At 37.3% G+C, this 27,771-nt stretch overlaps 1 protein-coding gene across 2 annotated transcripts in view; it reads left to right on the forward strand.

Moving 5' to 3' along the window:
* Positions 1-27,771, forward strand: part of LOC150093527 (XK-related protein 6-like) — a 119,235-nt gene that overhangs the window by 37,917 nt on the left and 53,547 nt on the right. For both annotated transcript variants that reach the window (XM_090413556.1, XM_090413557.1), the window contains exon 4: positions 9,298-9,529. In XM_090413556.1, the coding sequence (XP_090269682.1) occupies positions 9,298-9,529 (232 nt within the window). The remainder of the gene's footprint in view (positions 1-9,297; positions 9,530-27,771) is intronic.

Below are 27,771 nucleotides of genomic sequence, written 5' to 3' on the forward strand. Positions count from 1 at the left end.
GAGCCGCTTTCTGCCACACCATGAGAGTGCAGAGGCAGTGACAGCTGTTCTGAACAGCTTCCATTCCTCCTCAACATCTGCAGTATGCTTGGGAATCTCTTTGAACCTGGAGGAAATGTCATCTGCAAAATTCTTCCTCTCAGCCTCATTTTCCAATGTCTCCCATTTCACGCAGTATAGCTGCTTAGACCTACCAGCGTTGATGGTAGCATCTGGTTTCTGAAGCCGTAGAGTGCACACAACAAGGTGGTGGTCAGTTGACAATTCTGCCCCTCTTCTCACACGAATGTCCAACACTGAGGAAAATAGGTCTGCTGAGACTATAAAGAAGTCAATCAGAGACCTTTGTTCTAGTGTATCCCTGTACCAGGTATACTTATGGACTTCTCGGTGCTGGAAGAAGGTATTCATTATGGACAAGCTGTTAGTACAGCAGAAGTCCAATAATTTCAACCCATTCGCGTTAAGGTCAGGTTATTGTTAATAGTGATGTTTTCTCCGTGGTACAGGACACCAGAGCGTACAGAGGATTTGAAATTGGAAGTGATCACCATTTAGTCTTAAGCAGGATAAAATTAAATTTCATATTGAAAAGAAGAACATATAAGAAAGTTTTAAAGCGAATAAAAGTTGAGCAGTTCTCAGATATGAACTGTAGACTAAAATACACATAAGATTATTGAAGAAAAAATGAACGAGTTTGAGAACAGGAACTAAACCTTGGAGATTCAGTTGTGCACACCCTTAAGAAAACACTGATTGATTTAGCTAGCGAGGCATGTGGTGAGGATGTCTGCAAGGATAGAAAAATCAGGACTCCATGGTGGACACAGGATGTTAAAGAGGCGGTGAAGGAAGCATATCAGAAGTTCCTGGCAAATAAGTCAGCTTGTGCTCTCTTAGAGAATACAGAAACAAATGTAAGAACGCTAAACAAAAGCCATGGGAAGACTTTGGTAAGAACATAGAAAATAAATATCAAGAAGGTGGCAAGATATTCTGGAGGTTGTTGAAGAAAGGAGGAAAGAGTGCTGTACAAGGAATTAGAGATAATAAAAGTGACATGAAAACTGGAGAAAAATATATCCTTAAAGTATGGAGTAATTATTTCGAAAAATTGTTAAATGAAAAGCCATTAAAGTCCTGAAATGTGGAAAGTCAGCAGGAGTAGATGATATTCGAATAGAAATGCTTAAGTAAGGAGGTATAAAAGTCTTACAGTGGCTACACTGCATAGTTCAAAAAGCCTGGACAGAGAGATGAATTCCGGATGTTTGGAGTAGAGCTCTCGTAGTACTCGTATATCCAAAAAGGGATATAAAACTGAATGTGAGAATTACAGAGGTATTTCTCTACTGAGTATCTCTATTTGATATCTTCCTGGTAAGATATCAAAGTTGGAGATGTTAATCTCAGCTCTTTGTTTTATGCAGATGATGTTATTCTTCTAAATAAATCCGCTACAAGTCTGCAAGGTTTCCTGACTAAATTGAATAACTGTTCTAATAGATATAGTATGAAGATCAGCAATAACAAGACAATAAAAATAGGCAGAAGCATTGAAGATATCAATTGCATTGTGAATGGAGAACCTATAAAACAATTGAAACATTTCAGCCACTTAGGCATGATTTTTAGTGAAGAGGGTAAATTAAATATGGAAGTAGACAACAGAATCAACATAGCTGGTATGGTAGAAAGTGAACTGAATAAATTTATATGGAATAGGAGAGAAATTAGTCAAAACATGAATTAGCTGTATACAAGAGTGTTCAAACCAATTTTAACTTATGGATCTGAGAGCTGAGTAAGAAGTAAAACACTTGATCAAAGACTTTTTAAAAATGAGAATATTACGAATGAACTTGACATTGTCAGCATCCAGGAATGTGTTAGCAGAGCTAATCTCACGTAGTATGGTCACTTAAACAGAATGGGAAAAAAAGATTAGCAAAACAAGTGTTCTCTGCCAGGTTGGCAGGAAAAAGACCCAGAGGAAGACCAAGATATAGAAGGGTGGTCTGAAAAATTCTCGGCCTCGACCATAGATGGCAACACTATCGGCAAGATTTTTTTTTTCTAAGTTGGTACAGTTGTCATAAGCATCCATGTGAAATTGCAAATCATTTTATCAAGTAGTTTGTTTTATACAGCTGTCTGAAGCAAAAGTGTTGTCTGTATTCCTTGAAATGGATAAAATTGAGTATCATGCGGTTATAAAATTCTTTGTAAAAGGTTTAAGGGCAAAAGAAATTCATTCAGAGTTCATAAAAGTTTATGGGCACTCTACTCCTTTGTTTTCAACAATTAAGAAATGGGCTGCTGAGTTTAAACGTGGCCATACCAGCCTTGAAGATGATCCACGTGAAGGACGTCCAAAAAGTGTATATCAAGTTCATCATCATAACACTAATTACAGGTGTAGACCATATTGGTCTGTTTCAGTCTCATTATTATTCAGTCTCACAGTCCCTGTCTTCTCTTTCCAATTGGCTTATATTTTAGTATTTGTTTAGGATGTCGGGTGTTGGCCATTTGGTTTACATATTCAATTCATTTTGGCATATAATTCTTTAGTTTTTCTTTTATTGATTTTGTTTTTAGTTCTTTTTGCAGACTGGAAGTGTCTAATTATAGGCCAGTTTGTGTGTCATCAGTAGTTAGTAAGATCTTGGAGAAAGTAGTGAAGGACCGTATACAGCATTGGGCAGATGAGAGTAATGTTATCTGTGAGAGTCGACATGGATTTGTGAAGGGGTGCTCTTGTTTTAGCAATATGCTAGCCTTTTATGATAAAGTTACAAGAGCATTAGAAAAAGACATATACTGCCATTTTCTTAGACTTAGCGAAGGCATTTGACAGGGTGCCACATGATAAACTGATATTTAAGTTGCAGCACATGGGTCTGGATTCAGGATTGGCTGTCCGACTGCTCCACCATACACAGAGAGTTGCGTATGGTGGAGCTGTTTCAAGGAGGCAGAGGGTTACAAGTGGGGTCCCACAGGGCTCAGTACTAGGACCTATATTGTTTAACCTTTATATCAATGACATTGCCAGTGGACCAAGGGGATATTCAGTTGTTTGCAGATGATGCGAAGCTGGGAAGGATTATTAGTAATAGTGCAGATGTGGTAGCCCTGCAAGAGGATTTGAATAAGCTAGATAGATGGGCAAATGAATGGGGATTTCAGTTTAATGCAGCAAAATGTAAGGTCTTGAGGTTTGGGAAACATCGATGGGATGCTGCATACCCTATGGAGGAGTTATACTGGAGGAAGTAGGGGAGACGAGATCTGGGGTTGATGATTGATAGAAACCTGAAATTTAGGGGACATATTGCAAAGGTGGTGAAGGTAATACAGAGAATTGCTGCAATAATGAGAAGGACACTGACCTGCAGAGATAAAACAGTTATCATTCCGTTGTATAAGACCCTGATCAGACCACACTTGGACTATTGTTCTCAGACTTTTCCAGTTTGCAGTCTTTTCTCATGTTTTCTGTCCGGTTTGGATTTCGTTGAGACTTGCAAGCAATATGTGTTTCCCTATGTCAAGTAACTAGCATGATGATAGGTATTCTAGTGGTGGGGCTGCCACTTTAAGACAACTAGGCTTTTTTAGTAGATAGTGGAAACTACAGTTTGCACTATCTACTGTACTCCCTCGCCCTTGAATTGCTGTAATAGCACTGAGAGGGAAGGAGTAAGAAGTAAGAGAGAGAGAGAGTAGAGGGAAAGAAGAGTAGAAGACGAGTCTCCAGATATGATATACCAAGTTTATATTGTACGAAGTAAGATCAGGTCTAGCCTGGGTATCTTGGGTTTGCCATGCCTGTACTCACCAATGTGAGCCCCTGAGAAATATATCAAGTGCACGATATGGTATTGGATGACTGGCAGGTCAAAGTGCAGGAAATTGCTGAGACTATAGGCATTTCAGAAGAACATGTAGAATATATTTTGCATGAAGAATTGTAAATGAAAAGCTTTGCGCAAGATGGGTGCCGCACTTGCTGACAGCAGATCAAAAATGCACTCGCATGAAAATCTCTGAACAGTACTTGGAGCATTTTAACAAGAATAAAACTGATTTATTACTGTTGATGAGACTTGGATTTACCATTACATACCAGAATCCAAACAGAAGTCAAAACAGTGGACAAAAGCTGGTTGTTCAGCACCAAAGAAGACAAAGTCGGTTCAATCAGCAGGAAAGGTCGTTTTGGATGCGGTGTTTTGGGATGCTAAAGGCATTTTGTTTATTAATTATATTGAAAAGGGTAAAACAATAACCGGGGAATATTATTCCGATCCTTTAACCAGACTAGATGAAAAAATTCGTGAGAAAAGCCCAGTTTACAGAAGAAAAAAATTCATCTTTCATCAGGACAATGCGCCTATGCACAAAGGTGTTTAGGCATTGGGAAAATTAAGGGATCTGCACTATCAATTGTTGGAACATCCACCCTATTCCCCAGATTTGGCTCCCTCTGACTTCTATCTCTTCCCAACACTAAAACTCTTTCTCACTGGTCAGCTTTTTTCTTCGAATCAAGAAGTGATTGCAGCTGCAGAGGGGTATTTTGCAGATCTTACTGAGTACCACTACAGGGACGGGATAATGGCGCTGGAGCATTGCTGGAATAAATGTATTAGTCTTAAGTGAGATTATGTTGAAAAATGAAACTAAATTTGAAATTATAAATTCGTTTTTTCATTGTTAGGCCTAGAACTTTTCAGACCACCTAAGAGATGTATCAATCCACCTAAGAGGTTGAAAACAACCTCTTAGGTGGATTGATACAGTAAAAAGTGCCTTAGAAAATAGAAATATAAGATCTGATAATGTTGGAGTCTTGACAGGTAATAGATTGATTTCGAGGAAAATTGCAGATATGAAGTTAGTAATGATGTAAATTTTTCATGTCCTATCATATCCTGTACACCCCTTGAGGGTACATGGCAGGAATTTGATGATGATTATATATTGTGATGTCCATTTAGATTAAGAGGCATTGAACATTCAGGTTCACATTAAAGATTGCAGTTCTTTGATTTCATTAGGTTTAATTAGTACTCTTTCCTCCTTTCTATGCTGATTCAATGTGTCTACACCCACAACACACTCAGGCAATGCATTCCACTCATAATCACCCTCCATACAAAGAACCTATTCCTCACTCCTCTGTTCTTATATAGTTTCCAGTGATGGCCTCTTGTTCTACTCTCCCTTTCTATGAAAAATCTCTTCCATGTTGACCTGAAAACAACCCCTGACTAGCTTATGTGTCTCAATTATATCCTATCTTACTTCATCTTTCTCCTATTCTTAAGGCTCTGCAACTTACATTCTTTCAATCTGTGTGCATACTCCATATTCCAACGAAGATTTTTGAGAAGATTCACAAAGACCACCTTCGTGAATCTTCTCTGGACCCTTTTCAATGTATCTTCATCACTGCGAAAGTCAGCGACAAATCTGTGCACAATAATCCATATGAGGCATGATCAAGGCCTTATACAATGGCATCATAACCTCTCTATTTTTGCGTGATATACGGGGGGGGGGTACTGCAAAGGGCACATTAATGCAAGTGAACTGGGTGGTCTATGTATAGGCATCATAATGAAATCTTGTCTCCTCTTGCTGTATGCCCCTACAATAATATCTAAAAAAAAATCTCTTTCACATTCACTTTACTAACATTCATGCCATAAACACAAACAAAAATGATGTGTATTATAGCATTTGCATATTTTTCTTTTCTGATTGAACCCTAAATGCTTCTACAGGAAACACTTTGTACCTTGACTGTTTAGCCTTTATGATTCTTTCAGATGAAGGTGAGTTAAATAGCGTCATATGGGATAATTCTTCTTATATATTATTATTAAGAGAAACCTCCAGGGAGTCATGATCCACATACTACATGCTCCATCTGTCACGCTTGTTCTTGAAGTCATTCACACTTGATTGTGTACACAACATCCAGTGGCAGTTCTTCCAATCATGCACTACTCTGAGAAAAAAATCTAGCCCTCACATCCTTTCTCCACCCACCACAAAATGAAAAATTCCATTCCTTTCAGAAGACCCTTTCAGAAGTTTGCAGGCCTCAATCATATTACCCCTCTTTCTCTTGTTTGCTAGTGACTGTAGTCTACAAATTTTCAATCCATCTTCGTAAACAGTATTCCACAATTCTGATATAATTTTTAACATTCTCTTTTCCACTCTCGCTCTCCACTGTATCAGAATCACAGTGGAAACCAGGACACCAGATCTGCACGCAGTAGTCCAAGTTGTGGTCTTATTAAGGCCACGTAAAGAGGTAAAATGACATAAATGCTTCTGTATGATCTAACATTGTGTCAGAAAATTCTTAAGATAGAATCCTCTCTTTTATTTGATCTGCTCTGCATTGAGGTTTCCTGCCTTATTTTGTAATAGTCATTTGCTTTTATTTACTGCTTAGTATCTGCTTACCACTGTCCAAATTCTGAAAATTATCCTGGCCTCTTTGACTTATCTCTGAAGTTTGATTGGAAAAACATTCTTCTAGCTTCCCTTTTCTAATTCTACTGACCAACTGTGGAAGTGCTTGTTAAGCAAGAAATTAACAGAAATTAACTTAACTAAAATACTAGATAATCCTTTCCTAACACTGATGTTCATTTTTTACCTAGTTCTGTTTCCAAGTACACTGTAGATATTGTTTCTACTCTGCAACTTACACTATAATATTGAAATGAATTTCATTGTGGAATGAAATTTAGTAAACAGTAATGAAAGAAAGTTTCCTCATATCCTACTAAACTTAAAAAATTCTTGAAGATAAAGTGCCTCCATAGCACAATTGGATGAATGACAGTACTTTGTGCCCTTCAGGTGGAAAAGGCCTAAGTTAGATTCTTGTTATTACGAGAAGAATCTTGATATATGGTTTTTTTTTTCCAGTTGAAAGTAAGTTAGCCAATTTCATACAGAGATAGCAGCGTTTTTTCCTATGGAAACCCAAGTTTTTAATCTTTCATGTAGGCAAATCAGCCTTGAGAACACACAATTTACTGACAAAAAAAAAAAAAAATACTAGTTGTGGTGGCAGGTGGCATTGTGTGTAGATGATGATGGTAGTAGCAGTTCTGTGTATTTGGTGGATTAAATGTGTGGAGTAGAATGCCCTCCCTTGATGAGTCCGACTTCTTGGAGGTATCACATAATAATGATAATAATAGCAACACCTTATAACAGTGGAATGCCTTTCTATTATTTGCTCTGTTCTCTACAGATGGAAAAACCTGAGTTCAAATCCCTCCTAAGAATGCATAGAATCATTATCATCTGAAGTGAGATATAATAAACCCATAATAACAAACATAATATACCCATAGCCTGAGTAGATTCAATAATACCAGCTAAACCAAACTAATCTGCTGCTATCAATCTCTCATCTTTTGGCACTACAAAAGATGTCAAATGAGAACCTCTAAGAGATGTCTATCCTTTCTTACTGTGGTCAGATTAATTTCAATTATTCTTATTCACTACATTTCGGTTATATTAAAATTATTCTTGCTGGAATGAAGGCCCTTATTTCCAATTCTATTCAAAATACCCACCCACTCACTATCCAAGACAAGTGTATCAAGTCATTTCAGAAAAAAAAAAAAAAAATCTGACATATTCCAAATGACTTGAGTCAAAATTACCAGCTTTACTCTCAGCCTATATTGAAATGCACAACAGTTACAAAAATGAACAAACCCAACTCCTGACTTTGAAAAGATCAAGTGCAGAAAACCCACTTTATACAAATAACCGATGTGCCTTCTGATTTCTTGCAGGGACAGTTGGATGGAACTCTGTTCCAGCTATGCCTCCACTTCTTTCATCCAGATGACACCATTGTCATCATCATCATCAAATTCCTGACATGTACCCTCGAGGGGTGTACAGGATATGATAGTACTGCATGAAAAATTTACATCATTACTAACTTCCTATCTACAATTTTCCTCCAAATCAGTCTGTTACTTGTCAAGACTCCAACATTATCAGATCTTATATTTCTATTGTCTAAGGCATTTTGTACCATATCAATCCACCTATATCTTGGTCTTCCTCTGGGTCGTTTTCCTTCCAACCTGGCAGAGAACATTTGTTTTGCTAATCTTTCCTCGCCCATTTTGTTTAAGTGACCATACCACCGGAAATTAGCTCTGCTAACACATTCCTGAATGCTGACAGTGTCTAGTTCTTTCCTAATATCCTCATTTTTAATATGATATTGCCATTGATGCCATCTATTCACACCTCTAATCTTTCTCAGGACTCTCATATCTGCGGTCTCTAGTCTTTGATCAAGTGTTTTACTTCTGACCCAGCTCTCAGATCCATAAGTTAAAACTGGTTTGAACACTATCTTGTATAGCTAATTTAGTGTTCCGACTAATTTTTCTCTTATTCCATATGAATTTATTCAATGGAATAAGAGAGAAATTAGTCGGAACAATACCAGCTTTGTCGATTCTGTTGTCTATTTCCATATTTAATTTACCATCTTCACTAAAAATTGTGCCTAAGTAGCTGAAATGTTTTACTTGTTCCACAGGTTCTCTGTTCACAACACAGTTGACATTCTCAACGATTCTACCTATTTTCATTGTCTTTGTCTTTTATTGCTGACCTTCATACCATGTCTATTACAACAGTTATTGTAACAACACTTAAAAAATAACTTCCATCATTGCCTGTAGTGGTGATTGGTAATATTGTGTATAACAAAACAGCCATTTGCATTTAAATTCATGAGAGAGGATCCTAAATAAACTAAATGCATAAAGTCTTTAGGTGAGTATGAAAAGATATTTTTAAGGTGATTTATCTGCATTTGTGTTACACCTGTATCAAAATAAAGTGCAATAATAGTGGTTTATTGAATATACAGTCAGCTTGCACTATAGCAATACCTTGTAGTGAAATGAGCTGCTCTCATCATGCACATCAAGTGCAAATGATAAAATATAGATTATATAAATAAAAATGCAATTTCTTGTTAAGTATGATATATATTGCTGAAATAGCATACTCATCAACTATAACAAACTAATGAAAAGTTTGTTATAAAGGAAATTCAGTGCATCGGATCTTCCACTGTAATGAGAGTTGACTATATTGGAAATATCCCATCCTAGTGCATCTTTCTAAGCTGTTACTTTATATCTGTTATATATTATATTTATGTTATATATGTGTGTGTATGTGTTTTATTTTATTTTTTTTTTATTACAGATATCTAGAACCTTTTTATGATGCAGTGTTGGCACATATATTCATCTTTTGCTATCTGAATCCTGTTGACACTCCTACCATATGGCGACAATTCATCTTTTATATACTTACATTTATGGAGAATACTTGTTTAATGTGCATGTGGTTTTTCTATGTTGACTCATGTGTGTGGTATAGGGATGCTGCAATGATTTTGCATTTCTTTTGTTTTGCATTTGGCGTGATAGTCCAGGTAAGCAGAATTTAATAAAGTATACAAAGCATTATTACTATTAGAAGATATCCATTATGGTTTTATAGCAGAGATATGCTTATCTTTGAAACTCACTGTCAAAGGTGCCTGTGCTCTTACAAGAATTTGCATTGACAACTCTCAACACCAAGAAAATGCTCATTGCAAATGCGATGAGCATTGTCTTGGGGTTGTGCTACTTAAATGATGATGAATATGATGAACATCCAGGAACCTGCTTATTTGCCTTTTAATCTTCTCTTCTTCTTCTCTTCCGTCTAAGACGGGTTGAGTCTTCTCTTGAGCAGGATCTTCCAGTCTTCTCTATTCCTTGCTGTTTGAAAAAGTTCCTTATATGTTCTGCATCCCGAGATGTTCTTTATTAATTTCAGCCAGGTAATTCTTGGTCTTCCAGGTCTTCTTTTTTCAGTTGGAAAAGTATTGATTAGGACATTAGGAAGTCTGTCTGCATCCATGCGTACAGTGTGTCCAAACCATCTCAGTTGTTGTTTTCTAATTTTTTCTATTATTGTCTTTTTATACAATAGTTCTTGTCTGACTGTGATGTTTGTTTTCTTTTCTATCCAACTTGTTCTATTTATTTTTCTCAAGCATTTCATTTCAAATGCCAGCAGTTTTTTCTCCTCTCTTTTTTTTAACTGTCCATGCTTCTGCTCCATAGATGACTGTTGGTATAATTATTGCTTCATATAATTTTGCCTTTTATTATTTTATATTATTTTTTAGTTTTAGTTTTATCATATATATTAGTTCTCATCACATATATTGTGTGAATATTTATTTATTATAACAGTTATTTATTATCCTTTCATTTAAGTGTTTGATGTTAAATTTTCTTTTAGGCTCTCTTCTTTTATAGTTATGATTTATGCACAAGTTAAGAGTTACTTATGAAGAATACAACTTTCAGGCATGAGATTCCTTGGTATTGAGAGGAGAGTTTTGCCTTAAGAGTTTCGGTATGATCTCCAATAACAACTAACTTAAAACAAGCCAGTAAAATTCTTAAACAAATAAAAAAAAAAGCACTACCAAAAGTTAGTATATAGGGCTTTGTCAGAGATCATCTTTTAAGTAATACAGTAGTTCCAAGTATTCTCATAAGTTGGTCACTTCGAAACTTTTAAAAGGCAAATGTTTGGATGCTTGGCTATAAAAATATGGATGTTTATTATATCTTTACTTTTAAAGTGGTTTTGATGAAGCATTTTATGTTCTTCTATTACAGTGGACTGCTATAACAAACTCATAGAAACCACAAAAGTGTTTATTATAGTGGATAATTTTCTATGGTTAATTTCCTCTAGAATAGTATGGCCTCCCTTCAGGAGTTCCTGACTCCCCAGAGGTCTCTCTTAATAATAATAATAATAATAGTTGTGCCAGTGTAACTTTTTAATAATTGTGTGTTATAGTGTGAGTGACTTTGTTATAATGATATCTGCTACAGTGAGAGTCAACTGTATTAGGTTTTACCACTATAATTTCTTGGTTGTCATCGTGTGGGGTATCTTTAGCCCTTTCTCAGTTTCAAGTGAGTTATATAGTCTCATATATCATTCTAAAACAAGCATGAATGCACACTGTCAAAAAGTTTCATAAACTCTCACTCACTTTAAAAAACTTTTATGATTTTGAATGCAAGCATTATTTGCTTACCTAGTCTAAAACAATAATGAATATTTATTGTCATTCATTTTTAATATAGTTTCTTTCCAAGTTGAGTCCTTTGTGGTTTTTTTTTTCCTTCATTATGATTTATATGCTAAATGAAATGGGAGCTTAGTTATGAAAAGTAATAATTTGAAGTATAACTATGCTAAGGTTGTCTGAGTTTCTCTCCTAATCTCTTATGAGAACCATCATATGAAACAGCTGTTAGGCATGAAACTCTCAGTACAAAGTAGTATTAAAAGGAAAATAATTAGGTACAATGTGACTTCAAGCCACCTTGCCTTTGGTAAACAGGATGGTTGTATTTTCATACTATGTAAAATTTATCATCACCAACATCAATTTACTAATATGTATACCCTCAAGGGATGTTCAGGCTCTTATGGCAGCACTACATGATTAAGTTACATTATTAATCTACTATCAACAATTTTCCTGCAAATTACTTGTCAGCACTTCAATTTTGTCATACATAACATTTCGGTCTTCTAAGGCACTTCTGCCTGAATCAAACCCCTAGATCTCGGTCTTCCTGTGGGACTTTTTCTTGCGATCAAATACCTGTTTTGCTAATCTTTCCTCACCAATTCTGTTTAAATGGCCATATCACCTTAGATTAACTCTGCTCACACATTCTTGAATGCAAACAATGTCAAGTTTCTTTCTAATATCTTCATTTTTGATCTGATTCTGATATTATTTCTAACTCAACTCATCAAATTCCTGCTATGTACCTTCAGTGGGTGTACAGGATATGATAGTACTACATGAAAAATTTACATCATTACTAATGTTCTATCTATAATTTTCCTCCAAATCAGTCTGTTACCTGTCAAGACTCCAACTTTATCAGATCTTATATTTCTATCTTCTAAGGCACTTTTTACCATATCAATCCACCTATATCTTGGTCTTCCTCTGGGTCTTTTTCCTGCCAACCTGGCAGAGAACACTTGTTTTGTTAATATTTCCTCTCCCATTCATTTTAGAAATTATGGACTTTACAACCATGTTATAAATAACTCTTGTAATTTCCCGATGTTTCAATCTTTATATTAAGATCATCATCTGGAGCATATACACATATACAGGACAAGCTGAGTTACATTACATACAGTAAGCTAGAGAAACAATGATTTGATCACAGGTTATTCTACTGGCATGACCTCTAGTGAAAAATCAAAAAAATAAAAATAATTACAAATTAATTAATTATTTAGAAACTATATCAAGCTAAACTTTATTTATGATAACATGAGCAAACATTCTTTCTTATAGATAGTTTTTTTTCCAGTAATAACGATGTCCTATTTTTAGCATTACAATTGTTATTTTGATTTAAAATCCTGAATTATCTACAGTCCTGTTTATAGCACTCTTAAAGAGGAAGCGCTCTGTGGGTCGAATATGTGCCTTCCATATGTTTGGGATTTTTAGACTATCATTATTCATACGTTATTCATTATATATACAGGGTGTTCGGGATAAATTTGACAGTTTCGTAAGGAAAAAGAAAATCTTCTTTGTATCTATTAAATTTAATGAATTGACAAAAAAACATTACAGGCAGAGTTAATTACAATACTATCAACAAGATTTACTCAAAATAACCACCATTAGCATCGATCACAGCTTCAATTCTGCTTCGGAACCTCGAACAAGCTGATGCTACAGTCTCCCTGGGAAGGGCCGCAAAAACTGTTTTAATTTTATCCATTAACTGGGCTTTTGTATTACTGGAAGTGCGATTGGTGTCTTTTTCAACTGCGCCCCATACAAAATAATCCATGGGGTTAAGGTCTGGGGAGTTTGGAGGCCAAACATTTGGACTGGTGAAGTCGTAGAAATTTTCAGACAACCATTTTTGACTTTTCCCAGAGGTGTGGCAAGGGGCCGAATCCTGCTGCCATACATACGGCCTACCATTGGCTACCCTTGTTATCCAGGGCTTGACTACAGTTAGCAACTCCACGAACAAAGCCCGAATTCCAATGCCAGGGTTCTTCAACACCTGTTCCTGCAGATTTGCGAGGAATTCTGCTGTACGAACGCAATCAGATCGTCTGCTAGGGATCTTTCTTCTTGCTACATCCTCGTAGTCACCATTGCAAGTCTCTAGTTCATGCCTGATTGTTTTTACTGTATTCAGGGAGCATTGGGCAGCAGTCGTAATATCCTTATTTTGATGGCAGGCACGAATCATCATGATACAAGTTATTCTCTTCCATGATTCAGGTGGGTTCCAGCTATCCATCCTTTCTGACATCTTGTATATGAATGAAGAAGGGTCCAAACTTTTAAATGAAGAGAAGTGTGTGTTAATACATGTAACTTACGGAAAAATATAATTAATTATAAATATGTCAAATTTATCCCGAACACCCTGTACATTATTCATATCATTATCAGCGTTCATACCATGTTTTGGTATGATGTAAACAACTAGTGCTTTTCCTTTCAATTCTATGTAAGGTGTTCAGGGCATGATTAGAAAGGCCAGCTTCACCATAGTTATTATATTTAATGTGTCATTTATGTTCTTTTTGTCTGATAGGAATTGTGCATCCTGTTTCCCCTATATTCCGTAACATACCATATATAGGGGAAACAGTACGCACAATTGATTGTGAGATTGATTGAAGATGACTTGCGGATTCCAAAATCAACTGTGCACAACATTTTGACCGAGAGTTTGGGCCTTCGTAAATTGAATTCACGATTTGTTTCCCCACAAGTTGACTGATGACCAAAAAATGTTTTGAATTGAACACTGCAAGGACTTCATTAAAACCGTTCGTAAAGACTCAAACTTCCTTGAAATGATCGTTACTGGTGGCGAAACATGATGTTTTGAGTATGAGCTCGAAACAAAGCATCAGAGTGCTGAGTGGAGACCACCAGAAGAGGGGCATCCGAAAAAAAGTCACTTGGAGAAGTCAAAAGTAAAGATAATGCTGATTTGTTTCTACGATTCCAAGAGCATTATCCACAAAGAATTCGTCCCACCTGGCCAAATGGTTAATGGTGAGTTTTATCTCGAAGTTTTGAAGCAATTGATAGCGAGAATTCGTAGCATAGGGCATGAATATCATGATGCAGGTAGCTGGTCACTTTTGCACGATAATGCACCATCTCATCGATCGAACATTATGAGACAGTTCTTGAGCAAAAACCATGTTTGTGTGTTGGATCACTAACTATATTCACGTGATTTATTACCCTGTGACTTCTTTTTCTTCTTCCGACTTCATTTGCCGACGAAAGGAAAGCGATACGACACCATTGAAAACATTCAAGCGGCAGTAACCACGACCCTCAACAGTATCCCAAAAACCGATATAAAAAAACTCATTTAACGAATTAATTAATCGTGCCAAACACTGTGTTGAAGCTGAGTGAGAGTTTATTGATTGAAATAAATGATTTGAATAATTATAATTGGCCTTAATTACAATAATTATAATTGTTTTATTTTCTATCAAAAGTTCGGTTTCTTTTTGGACAGAGGGTGTATAACATCATCCTCATAAAGCAAAGGGCTGACATTAACATCTCCAATTTTGTTATCAGATTTAATACCACTTTCCTTCATAAATGATCCATATTGATAATAACAGAGGGGATAATGTACATCCTTGTCTGACACCAGATTTAACATTAAACCATCTTCTTGTACTTCCCTTCAATTCTAACTGCTGAGTTACAACTCAAATAAAGACTAAGTATTGCTTGATATAATGCCCCACTGACACCATACAACTGTAGCATTTTGAATAGCTTGTCTCTTGGCACCTTGTCATATACCTTTTCCAGATCTACAAAACTTAAATACAGATCTTTGTTATATTCCCATAATTTCTCAACTGTTTCTCCTAAAGTGAAAATCTGATCCTGACAGCCTCTATCTGTCATGAATCCAGCTTTTCTTCACCAGGCTTCTCTTCCCCAATCCTTCTCAACCGTTTCTCAAGTATACTTGCGTAAATCTTATCAGGAACACACAGTAGAGAAATATCTCTGTAATTCTCACATTCAGTTTTATTTCCCTTTTTATATATGGATACTATGAGAGCTCTACTCCAGTCATCTGGAATTCATCCCTTTGTCCAAGCCTTCTGAACTATGCAATGCAGCCACTGTAAGACTTTTATACCTCCTTACTTAAGCATTTCTTTTCAAATATCATCTACTCCTGCTGACTTTCCACATTTCAGGCCTTTGATGGCTTTTTCTACTTCAAGTATAGATATGTATTCCTGATTGCAGCCCTGTTAAGTGTGTTTTACCACTGTGCTATCACTGCTTGTTTCATTTAGTAATTTTTCGAAGTAATTACTCCATACTTCAAGGATATTTTTCTTCAGTTTTCATGTCACCTTTATCATCTCTAATTCCTTTTACAGCACTCTTTCCTCCATTTCTGAGCTTCTTCAACAACCTCCAGAATATCTTGCCACCTTCTTGATATTTATTTTCTATGTTTTTACCAAAGTCTTCCCATGACTTTTGTTCAGCTTTCTTACGTTTGTCTGTATTCTCTAAGAGCACAAGCTGACTTATTTGCCAGGAATGTTTGATATGCTTTTTCTTTTCCTTCACTGCCTCTTTAACTTTCTGTGTCCACCATGGAGTTCTGATTTTTCTATCCTTGCAGACAACTTCACGACATGCCTCTCTGGCTGAATTAATCAGTGTTTTCTTAAGGGCTTGCCACTGAATCTCCAAGGTTTGGTTCCAGTTCTCAAAATCTTTCATTTTCTCTTGAATGATGTTCGTGTATTTTAGTCTACAATTCACGCCTGAGAGCTGCTCAACCTTTATTCGCATGTTCTTCTTTTCATTATGAAATTCAATTTTTTTCTACTCAAGACTAAATGGTGATCACTTCAAATTTCAAATCCTCTGTACACTCTGGTGTCCTGCACCAGAGAGAAAACATGACTATCAACAATAACATAGTCAATGAGGCTTATCTTATTCCTTGCCTCTTCTCTCCATGTGAATTTGTGTACATTTTTATGTTTTAACTTGGTGTTAGTAATAACCAATCCATGTCCTGAGAAGACATTCAACAGGTATTTGTCATTATTATTAGCTTTGCTCTTTTCTCCAAATTTTCCAAAAATATTTTTGTATGTTTGACAATCATTTCCTACTCTGCTATTTAGATTCCCAACAAGGACCAACTTTTACTTTTTTCATTGTGTCAGTTGCTTTATCTAAAGCCTCAAAAAATTCCTCCACTACTACTACCTTGGTAGAACTTCTGTTGGACCATAGGCACAAATAAGTCTCATTGTCCAGTTCCCTATTCTGATATTTGCCCACATCACTCTACTTGAGACTGCCTGCCTTCAAGAAGATTAGTCTTGTATTTAGTGTTGTATACTATGGCTACTCCTTCTTTTCCTTGATTGTCATACAATCAAGGAAAAGAAAATATCATATTGCCTGAAATATGATATTTTGTATTTATTGCTGAGAAAGATCTCACCAGTTTTAGCCTTTTTTCTTTCAGTCATCTCTACTATGTCGATCTGGTACTTATCCATTTCCTCAGCTATCTCCATTTCTTTGCCATTTAGGTTTCTTATGTTGATAGTACTGATCTTGAATTCTGTTGATGTTGAGTTGGGGTGTGTTTTAGGATTTGTTCTGGTAGCTGACTTTTTTGCTGTTCGCCCTGGTTCCATGACGAAAACAACAGGGGATTGTTTTTATTATTATTATTATTATTAATAATAATACATTATTATAATACAATATAATACATAATAATATACTAAGACATAAAGTCTGTCAAGACTCATCGAGGGGAGGTTCCCCCCCCCCCCCCCCGAGAAACACAAAGTCTATTATACCAATCTTTAAACTCGCTGACCGTTCTAGCTCCCACCACTCCATCAGGCAATGCATTCCGCTGCTCAACCATCCTCACACAAAGAAACCACTCCTTACCCTCTTGCTCACAGTTTTCTTTCGTAACTTCCAGGGATGGCCTCTTGTCATCACTCCTTCCCGCTGTTCAACCAAGCGAAAGAACTCCCCAGTGTCAACCCTGTAACCACCTCTCAACAGTTTAAAAGTCTCAATCATATCACCTCTCCTTCTTCTATCCACCGAACTCTGCAGTCCACATTCTCTCAGCCGATCCTCATAACTATCCTTGTACAGTCCTGAAACCATCTTTGTCATCCGTCTTTGTATCCTTTCCACAGTTAATTTATCCCCTTCAAATCCTGGGGACCAAATCTGAGAACAATTGTCTAAGTGTGGTCTGATCAGAGACTTATGCAACGGAATGATAACCCTTTTATCTCTACAGGTCAGTGTCTTTCTCATAATTGTAGCAATCCTCTGTGTTACCTTCACACCCTAAATTTCAGGTTTCTATCAATCATCAACCCTAAATCTCTTGTCACCTCTACTTCCTCCAGTATAACTCCTCCTATAGAGTATGCAGCATCCCATCGATGTTTCCCAAACCTGAAGACCTTACATTTTGCTGCATTAAACTGATATACCCCCATTCATTTGCCAATCTATCTAGCTTATTCAAATCCTCTTGCAGGGCTACCACATCTGCACTATTACTAATAATCCTTCCCAGCTTCGCATCATCCACAAACAACTGAATATCCCCTTGCAATCCACTGGCAATGTCATTGATATAAAGGTTAAACAATATAGGTCCTAGTACTGAGACCTGTGGGGACCCCACTTGTAACCCACTGCCTCCTTGAAACTGCTCCACCATACAAAACTCTCTGATACCTATCAGACAGCTAATCCTGAATCTAGTTGACCAATCTGACATGCAGACCCATGTGCTGCAACTTAAATATCAGCTTATCACGTGGTACCCTATCAAATGCCTTTGTAATCTAAGAAAATTGCAGTATATGCCTTTCCCTCATCTAATGTTCTTGTAATTTTATTATAAAAGGCTAGCATATCGCTAAAACAAGAGTGCCCTTTCACAAATCCATGTTGACTCTCACAGATAAAATTACCCTCATCTGCTCAGTGCTGTATACAGTCCCTCACTACTTTCTCCAAGATCTTAACAACTACTGATGACACACAAACTGGTCTATAATTAGACACTTCCAGTCTGCTACCACCCTTATACAAGGGCACTATCTTACCTTCCTTCCTTTCCCTGGGCACCTTTCCCGCAGCCAGACTTTCATTGAAAAGACAGGTTAAAGGGACTGTCAGTTCCCTAGCACATTCTCTCAAAACTCGTGGTGAAATACCATCCAGTCCCAACGCTTTACTGACATCCAGAGTACTCGGTATCTGAAACACACTCTCCTCCTGTACCTCTAAACCTTGAACCAGCCCTATCCCTCTAGCATTAAAACTGACTCCTCTAGGATGAAATACTCCAATAAAGTGTTCATTGAACAATTCCACTATGTACTCTGCATCAGGCACTCTATTCCCATTTTTATCCCACAATATCATTCTTCCACAGTCATTTCTCCTCCTACTGGCCACATAGCTAAAAAATTCTCTAGGATTTTTTTTGGATCTTAGGGCCAATCTCCTCTCATATTCCAGTTTCGCTTTCCTTACCACAGGCCAGAAGAGTGACCTGTGTCTTATAATCTTCATGCTTCACCTGTCTCCTTATATCTCTTCCATAGCCTCTTTTTCACATGCAATTCCTGTTTAATATTGTTTGTCATCCACTTTACTCCAAATTGTGTCCTCTTCTTGACTCGTGGTATACGCTTACCATTGCTGCTAACAAATATTCTTTCACAGTTTCCCATGCACTAATGATATCCCATCCTTCCGATTCCTCCCTCCATGAAACTTCCCGAAGTTGACATCTAAGACTATTATAATCACCTGCATTATAATTCCACATAAGTTCCCTTCTCTTTGATACTCCCGCATGTCTATTCATTTTCCAAGTCAAAACCATATGGTCACTCTCTCCAACTGGTGGGAGAGATGTCAACTCAGTTATTATCAACTCTTCTGATGCTATAACCAAATCCAAAACTCTTGAACCTCTTGTTCCCTCTCTTACATGTTGCCTAAGACATTTGTCCCTCAAGAATTCTAGAAATTCCATTCCTCTATTGCTACATGTATCTTCCTCTCTCCAATTTATACCACTGTAGTTAAAATCTCCCATAGCAATCATTCTTCTTGCACTTGCCAAACTTAACTGTCTAAACATCTCCTGGTCCCCATCCTCTGTGCTCCTGGTTCTGTAGCAACACTCCACTAAATATGCTGTCTTGCCTACCTCTACCTCACACCATACGTTCTCAAAATCATTTGTCTCACTTCCTTCCAAATCCTCCACTCTTAGAGGACATAGGTCATCACTTATCATAAGCAGTACCCCACCACCACACTTTCCCCTCCTCCTATCCTGACGAAAAATGCTATACCCAGCGACTTCTATTCCTGTTATTATATCCCCTTCTGTCAACCACGTCTCAGTGATCGCAATAATTTTTGGCCAGGCTGATGCTATCTGCACCACCAATTCCTCTCCCTTATTCCAGATACTCCTGGCATTAGTATAAAGCATATAAATGCCATTGTTTCTATACCCAGCATTATCCATTCTAGACTCCACTGAGCTGAGGTTACCTGACATCGTCTCCCTTCTCCCGAGTATCCCTTCCCACAAGAGGCCACCCCTGCTATCATCCTCCCTGGGACACACTGACTCGTTCAGAACAGCAATCTCTCCAGATGCCTACGTCTTTCCTCATTCAAATGTAAGCAGTCTCTCGCATACAATTCCTCTCTTTCCTCAAACGCACTTCAAGCATCCACATATACCAGTCCTCTCTTGTCACACGTTCTCGCTATTATGCCATTCAATATCACCACTCTTCTGCTCAGCTCATCATTATGATACCTAGGCAACACGCACACTATTTTTCCTCTCTCTGTCTTCTTCCGTACAGCCTCAAGCAAAAATCTTATACCTCTCACTGCCTGACTTACATTACCACTCGAGTCATTTGTTCCTACCATCACAATCATCTCATCCACCCTTTCACCTCTCTTAATTGCCATAGCCACCCTTTCTATTGTTCCTCCTGCAAACACTCCTCACGCATTCTATCTTGAACACCACAGATCATTGAGTCTCCATACATTATACCTCTTACCATTCCCTCTCTCCTATTGTTTCCATTCTCTTCTCTTCTTTCATTCCCATAGGTCTCTCTCATTCCCTCTCCTCTACTGCTATTCTCTCTTCTAGCATTCCCATACCTCTCTCTCCTACTGTTTCCATTCTCTCCTCTTCTAGCACTTCCATATCCCTCTCTCATTCCATCTCTCCTACTGTTTCCATTCTCTCGTCTTCTAGCATTCCCATACATCTCTCTCATTCCGTCTCTCCTACTGTTTCCATCCTCTCGTCTGCTAGCACCCCCCCATATCTCTCACTCATACTCCCAAAATTCTCTCACTCCCCTACTCTGAATCGCCTTGCATTTATCTCTTCCATTCTCCTAATCTTATCTTTCATACTTCTGCTGTCATTCACAAGACATTCCTCCTCCTCTTTCAACTCATCTATCTCCCTCTGCAGGTCAGTCACTCTTAATCTAAATTCACTCTCCCAAACAAAACCATCTCCTAAACTTTCACAGTCACTCACACCTTCCACACTATCAACTATTATTTTCTCATTCATATATATATTTTTTTCATTCTCTCCTATCACACTACTTGTCTTCCTACTTTCATTCCCCGTTCCTGGAGCAACAAGGTCGGATATCGATATTTCTAATGCACTTATTTCCTCCAGCTGCCTGCATTTTGCGCACATACGCTCTCCGCTCTCTTTCACAAGCCACATATCCAATTCCTGAGACATATACATGCCGCAAGTAATGCATGCCACAAAGTTCCTTATGATATTGCTTATAATAGAGTTCTTAAATGGCGGAGGACTTGGCGATACGCCACTTGCGACTGCAGCTGAATCTGCCATCATTCCTTACTGCCGAGTAGCGTAATCTTTAATAATTATTCAATTAATAAATTCCATTAAATAAATATGAAAGAAAAAAAAAGTACAAACAATTACAAGTGAAACAAAACATTTAAGTACACTAAATATAATTAAATAAAATGAAATATAACTAAATAAAATGAAATATAACTAAATACAGTAATGAAAACCTAGCTTCGTTTTGTCTTCCACGTTATGCATTCGATTCCGACGGTACCAAAATATATTATATCGCGACAGCAACTAACTTCCAAAAAACAACCACTAAGGTACACTCGTATTCAGAGAAACAATTTAGCACTCAAAAACGTAGAAAAATGGGGTAAAAAACAGGCTATTCACCGATTAAAAATCACTTTCTTCTGCACAGCTCAAATTCACCACCACGTGCTACGGTAACGCTAGCACCACGAATCAAGGTTTAACCAAGCAACTCCCCTGCCGGCATGAAATATTGTCATGTTGTACCATCGTTGTATATTTTGTTTAAGCAGTAAGAATACAATTTGGTTGGCTAAATCCCAAATTGCCAGCCCATCATCATTCTTTCAGTATCCAGGTAGATACCTAACGGGGTGCACCATGAGAAGGTGAGGATTGGAACATTAGGTCAGAAGCCCTGGTTGGTTCTCCACATTCCTTTAAAGGCTATGTGGCAGTCTCTTCTCAGTTATATAGCTTTGACTCTTAAGCACCCCTAACTGAACTCTAAGATCCATAACTTAAAACTGGTTTGAATACCATCTTATCTACTACTTGTTTGGTGTTTTGGCTAATTTCTTTCTTATTCCATATAAATTTATTCAGCTGACTTTCCACAATACCAGCTTTGCTTATTCTGTTGTCTATTTCCAAATTTAATTTGCAGTCTTCACCAAAAACTGCCTCAATACCTGATTGATTCTGGTAGCAAGACTTATACGTTGGTTAGACCTAACTGATAATTAGTTTACGGAATTAACAACACATATAAAGTATATTAATTAAAGGTAACTTCAATGAATAACTTCTATATTTCGGCAACGTCACATTGCCATCTTCAGGAACATAAAGATATGGTATGTGCACTCAGGAACTAACACAAAGCAAATGAGGACGAAAGCAAGAAACTAATATTGTTCCTAAAGTCCTAATGGTGCCCTCTTGCGGGCTAATTTGGTAGTCTTGGCAGTTGGGCTGAAGTTCTCATAATGAAAATTTAAACTTGCTGCGTTCATCGCAGCAAGTTTAAATACGTAAGATTATTCAAAGAATCTTCAGAAGCTCTAAAAAACGTTCCTAACCTCAACAAATTTGGGTGCATGAAACTGCCCCAAATTTGGGAGACTTTCATTATGAGAACTTCAGCCCAACTGCCAAGACTACCAAATTAGCCCGCAAGAGGGCACCATTAGGACTTTAGGAACAATATTAGTTTCTTGCTTTCGTCCTCATTTGCTTTGTGTTAGTTCCTGAGTGCACATACCATATCTTTATGTTCCTGAAGATGGCAATGTGACGTTGCCGAAATATAGAAGTTATTCATTAAAGTTACCTTTAATTAATATACTTCATATGCGTTGTTAATTCCATAAACTAATTACAGTTAATACCTGATTGAGGCAGTTTATATTTTTTTATTTTACTTGTTCTGTAGGTTCTCCATTGAAAGTGCAGCTTAAATTTTCTGTGTTCCTGTCTATTATCATAGTTACAGCTCTTATACAATTTATTTAAAGAACTCTGTACTGTTTCACTGGTTGTGTTTATGAGTGCATCATCATCTGCATCAAGCAAAGAGCTAAGTTTGATGTCTACTGTTCTAATCTGTGTGGTGTGAAGTTGAAATTATCTGGCTGGTATATCTAATAAGATGCTGTTATAGGCCAAGGAATGTAGTGAATACTGTTTGTGAAATGTTTAGGCAAATTGGTTGGGCATGTAAAAAGAAGGCAATTCGGATGGGAATACAGAATGGAACAAGGAGAGTGAGTTTGTTGAATTTCTGGGGGATAATTATCTTAAGCAGCATGTGACTGAACCATGTAGAGACTTTGGTGTTTTGGATTTAGTGATAATGTCACAAGATTTAGTCATTAATGATCTGCTGACACTGCCACCAGTTGGTCGAGTAATCATTAGCTACTTGTCTGGAAAGTGGTAAAACAAGAAAAGATTACTGCCAAAAACAGATATATGTGGAATTATAATGTGGTGATTATTATTATTATTATTACGTGACACCTCCAGTGAGTTCAAAGACTCATCAAAGGAGGGCACCTACTTTAAACTCTGTCTCCACCCACTACAATGAACTGCAACTACAGCAATGCCATCTACCATGTACCACCACCTCTACTATTTTCACAGGCAATCACAAACATCCATGCCCACAGCAGGATTTGAACCCACAGTCTTTCTGCTGGAGAGCAGAGATGCTAACCACTCGGCCAATCAGGCCAGCTACATTGCTTCCTATGGGAAGCAACGTAGTCAACAGCATCAATATATTGGGTAGATGAGCTGTGCAGAAAAGATGTGGACAGTGGATGGCAATTCATAAGGCATTATCTGGCACAAGCAATGTATAACTTAATTCCAAGGGTTAAGCAAGTAAATAGAGTAGGAGTGAAATGGATGAATTGTTGAATCTAGCAAGCTGTGTTGGAAAAGAAAATGTTATGAAGGAGGTACAAGACAGTTGGTGGTAATCAGATCCATGAAGAGTTAGGAAGTGCATGTTAGGAAGGTGATAAGCATGGTAAAGAAAGACAAGGTGCAAATCTCCTCTCAGCACTATATGGAAATCTTTCACTGAATTCTTCCACTATATGGAAATTCTTCATATAGTGGAAGAATTCCTTGGAATTAACCCACTATGAGACTTTTATGACGGTTGACAATGGTGAATTGTTGTAGCAGCAGAGTGACCATTGCAAAGGATAAGTTTCATTTCCTTTATCCAACTCAGCTGTTACTCTATTATAAAATGTTAGTAAATTATTAAGGCATGACTGACCCTTCACAAAGCCATGTCGATCCTCATACAGTATCATATTTTTATCTGCCCATTCTTGAATTCTCTTTTTTAGCAACTGTTCTAGTACTTTTACCACCACGCTTCAGATACTGATTGGTCTATAATTTGCTACTGCAGTCTTAGAACCTCCCTTATGCAAAGAAATTATTTTGTCCTCTTTCCACTCCCTTGGAACTCTACCAGAGCCGAGACTTAAAGAGCCTAGTCAGAGGCATTGCTAGTTCCCTTGGCATTCATGCAAACCCTCGCCGATATCCCATCTAACCCCATAGCTCTATTTACATCGAGATTCTGCAATATCCTAAGAACCTCCAATTCAGTGTGTGTCAATGGTTACAGCTGTAACCTCACTAGGATGATATACCATTGCAGAGTGGTCACTCAGTATCTCAACTATTTTATCCGCTTCATCTTCTCGTGACCATCATTACTCATTAAGGTTAATCTTCCATGGTCATTCTTCCTCTTACTTGTCACATAATGAAAGAACTCTTTGGGATTTTTTCTTTTGGCCTGCTTGGCTAGATTCTTCTCATAATCTGATTTTGCCTTCCTTGCCATCCTTGTCACCTTTCTTGCTTGAGCTTTGTACTGTTCATGAGTTTGCTGGTCACCTTTCTTTTTTATATATCCTCAATTTGTTCTTCTGTAGCTCGTGCTTAATGATATTACTCATCCATCTACTCCTACACGATTAACCCTCCTTACCCTAGGTATACAATTTAATACTGCTTCCTCTAGATGATCCTTAACTATATCTCATGCACTACTAACATCTTTACCATGCAGTGTTTTATGCCATGGTACAGATTTAAGCTGATTTCTAAGCATGTCATAATCACCTGCCTTGTAGTTCCACAAATACCCCTTCTTGCTAGAATATGCCTTATGTTTTACAATCTCCCAAGTCAAGACTGCATGTCACTTTCACCAATTGGAGGCACTGTTATGTTAATCATCTTGGTTATAGATAGCTTTTCTGATCCTATGACCAGGTCCAAAACCCCCTAGGTTCCTCCATCACATGCTGTCTTAAGTAATTATCTCTCAGTAGGTGTATAATGCAACTTCTGTAATTAAATTATATAAAATTAGTGAAAAGTTTCCAGTACAAATAGGCATCTGGCAAGTGATACTATATCTCCCAAACTATTTACAGCTGCATTAGAAGAGTTTTTTGAAACATTGATTGGGAATCAAAGGGAATAAACATAAATGGAGTAAGGCTGCATCATCTGAAATTTGCAGATGATGTTGTCCTAATAGCAGATTATCTTGAAAATCTGGAAGAAAGGCTAAATCAGCTAAATGAGGCCTCCAGAGTAATTGGATTAGAAATAAATAAAAAAACAAAATGAAAATAATGATGAATAATTACATAAACCAAAGAGCTGTCAAAGTAGAAAACCATGAAATAAAACAGGCTACCTCATGTGTATATTTGGGCCAATTGTTATCCTTTGAGGATTGCCAAAGAAAAGAGATTGAACGAAGAATTACCTTGGATGGATGGCTTATTAATGATATACAATTTAATACTGCTTCCTCTAGAAGTGACATCCCTGTGAGTCTAAAAAGGAAAGCTTTCAACCAGTGCATACTTCCTGTCTTAACATACGGGGGAGAAACATGGACTTTAACACGTTCATTGCCAAGCTGAAAATTGGAATTTCGTGTGGTGGGCAAATTTTTTTAATTTTTTTATTTAGTTAGCGACGTCCACGCGATAACGCGTGATCGACCGTTTGGTGAGAACTCGCATTGCGTGATTGGCAATGAACGTTCATTGCCAAGCTGAAAATTGGAATTTCGTGTGGTGGCCAAATTTTTTTTATTTTTTTATTTAGTTAGCGACGTTAACGCGTGATCGGCCGGTCGGTGAGAACTCGCAACACGCGATATCGCGTGATTGGCAATGAACGTGTTAACAGAACCCCTAAACAAAAAACTGAGAACAACACAACATTGCACGGAGAGAAGTATGCTAAAAATAACATTAAGAGATAGGAAGACAAATACCTGGATAAAATCTTAAACAAGTGTCACGGATATTGGAAAATACATTAAACAGGCTAAGTGGAGAAGGTGTATAAATTCTATTTCCTTCCTGCCATGTGATCTTTGTTCCTTCCAGTCTGTATCTCCATAGTTGAAGTCCCTCATAATAATCACTCAACCTGCACTCATTGTACTAATTTGACTATTAGTACAAAAACTGAGAACAAAACCATGGAGGAGAACCATTGAGGAGACCTTCGTCCAGCAGTGGACAGAACCAAATGGTTGAAGAAGAAGAAGAAGGTGTATAAATTCTATTTCCTTCCTGCCATGTGATCTTTGTTCCTTCCAGTCTGTATCTCCATAGTTGAAGTCCCTCATAATAATCACTCAACCTGCACTCATTGTACTAATTTGACTATTAGTACAAAAACTGAGAACAACACAACATTGCACGGAGAGAAGTATGCTAAAAATAACATTAAGAGATAGGAAGACAAATACCTGGATAAAATCTTAAACAAGTGTCACGGATATTGGAAAATACATTAAACAGGCTAAGTGGAGATGGGCTGGCCATATTCCAGATGCAATGACAGGAGATGGACTAGAAAAACAACAGAGTGGAAACCAATGGAGGGATGAACTGGAACACGTTGCAGGAGTGAGATGGGTGGGAGAGGCAGAAAACCGAGTGGTCTGGAAAACCATGGAGGAGACCTTCGTCCAGCAGTGGACAGAACCAAATGGTTGAAGAAGAAGGTGTATAAATTCTATTTCCTTCCTGCCATGTGATCTTTGTTCCTTCCAGTCTGTATCTCCATAGTTGAAGTCCCTCATAATAATCACTCAACCTGCACTCATTGTACTAATTTGACTATTAATGTCTTCCATTTCATTTGTGGAACTCCCTGGCTTTTAGCAACAACCAACTGTATATTTTGTCTTACTAGCCTTAATCTCACACCAGATTGCTTCAAATGAAAAGCCCCCTTCCTGCCTGTCTCCTATTCTTTTTTGGTTGCAATTTATATGCTCTCATTAGTAGTACTCCTTCCCCCATTATCAACGCTCCAAAATAGTTCTACTATCAACACCTCCAAAATAGTTCTGCAAGAACCGAAAACAAGAAACTTGCATTATGTCCAAATGACACCTACTTTGATTTCAGATGCTGGAGCTATTTTCTGTAACTTTTATCCCTAATACTGCACCTTGGAAATTAGCCCATATTAATCCTCTTTCTAAGAAAGGCACTCAAATCTTTACCATCAAATTATCATCCAGATGTTTCGAGTTATTGTTTCTTATTAATTAATTGAGAATACATTATAGCTGGACAATTTTCTGTTGTTTGCACTTTCTAAGATATTTCTGTTATCAATTTAATTGTCAGAAGAATTGAAGATAAGAGCCATCAACCAATAAACAGTTTTCGGTCTAAATTCCACAATTTTTGATTAACTTTTGATCCATCTTTGAACAAATGCCACGGAAACATTTTAAGAAGCTTAAGTATTAATTGTT

Source organism: Typopeltis vanoorti, chromosome 24 (assembly GCF_054136105.1).
Source record: "Typopeltis vanoorti isolate ZY-2024b chromosome 24, IOZ_Tvanoo_1.0, whole genome shotgun sequence".
Classification (NCBI taxonomy): domain Eukaryota; kingdom Metazoa; phylum Arthropoda; class Arachnida; order Uropygi; family Thelyphonidae; genus Typopeltis; species Typopeltis vanoorti.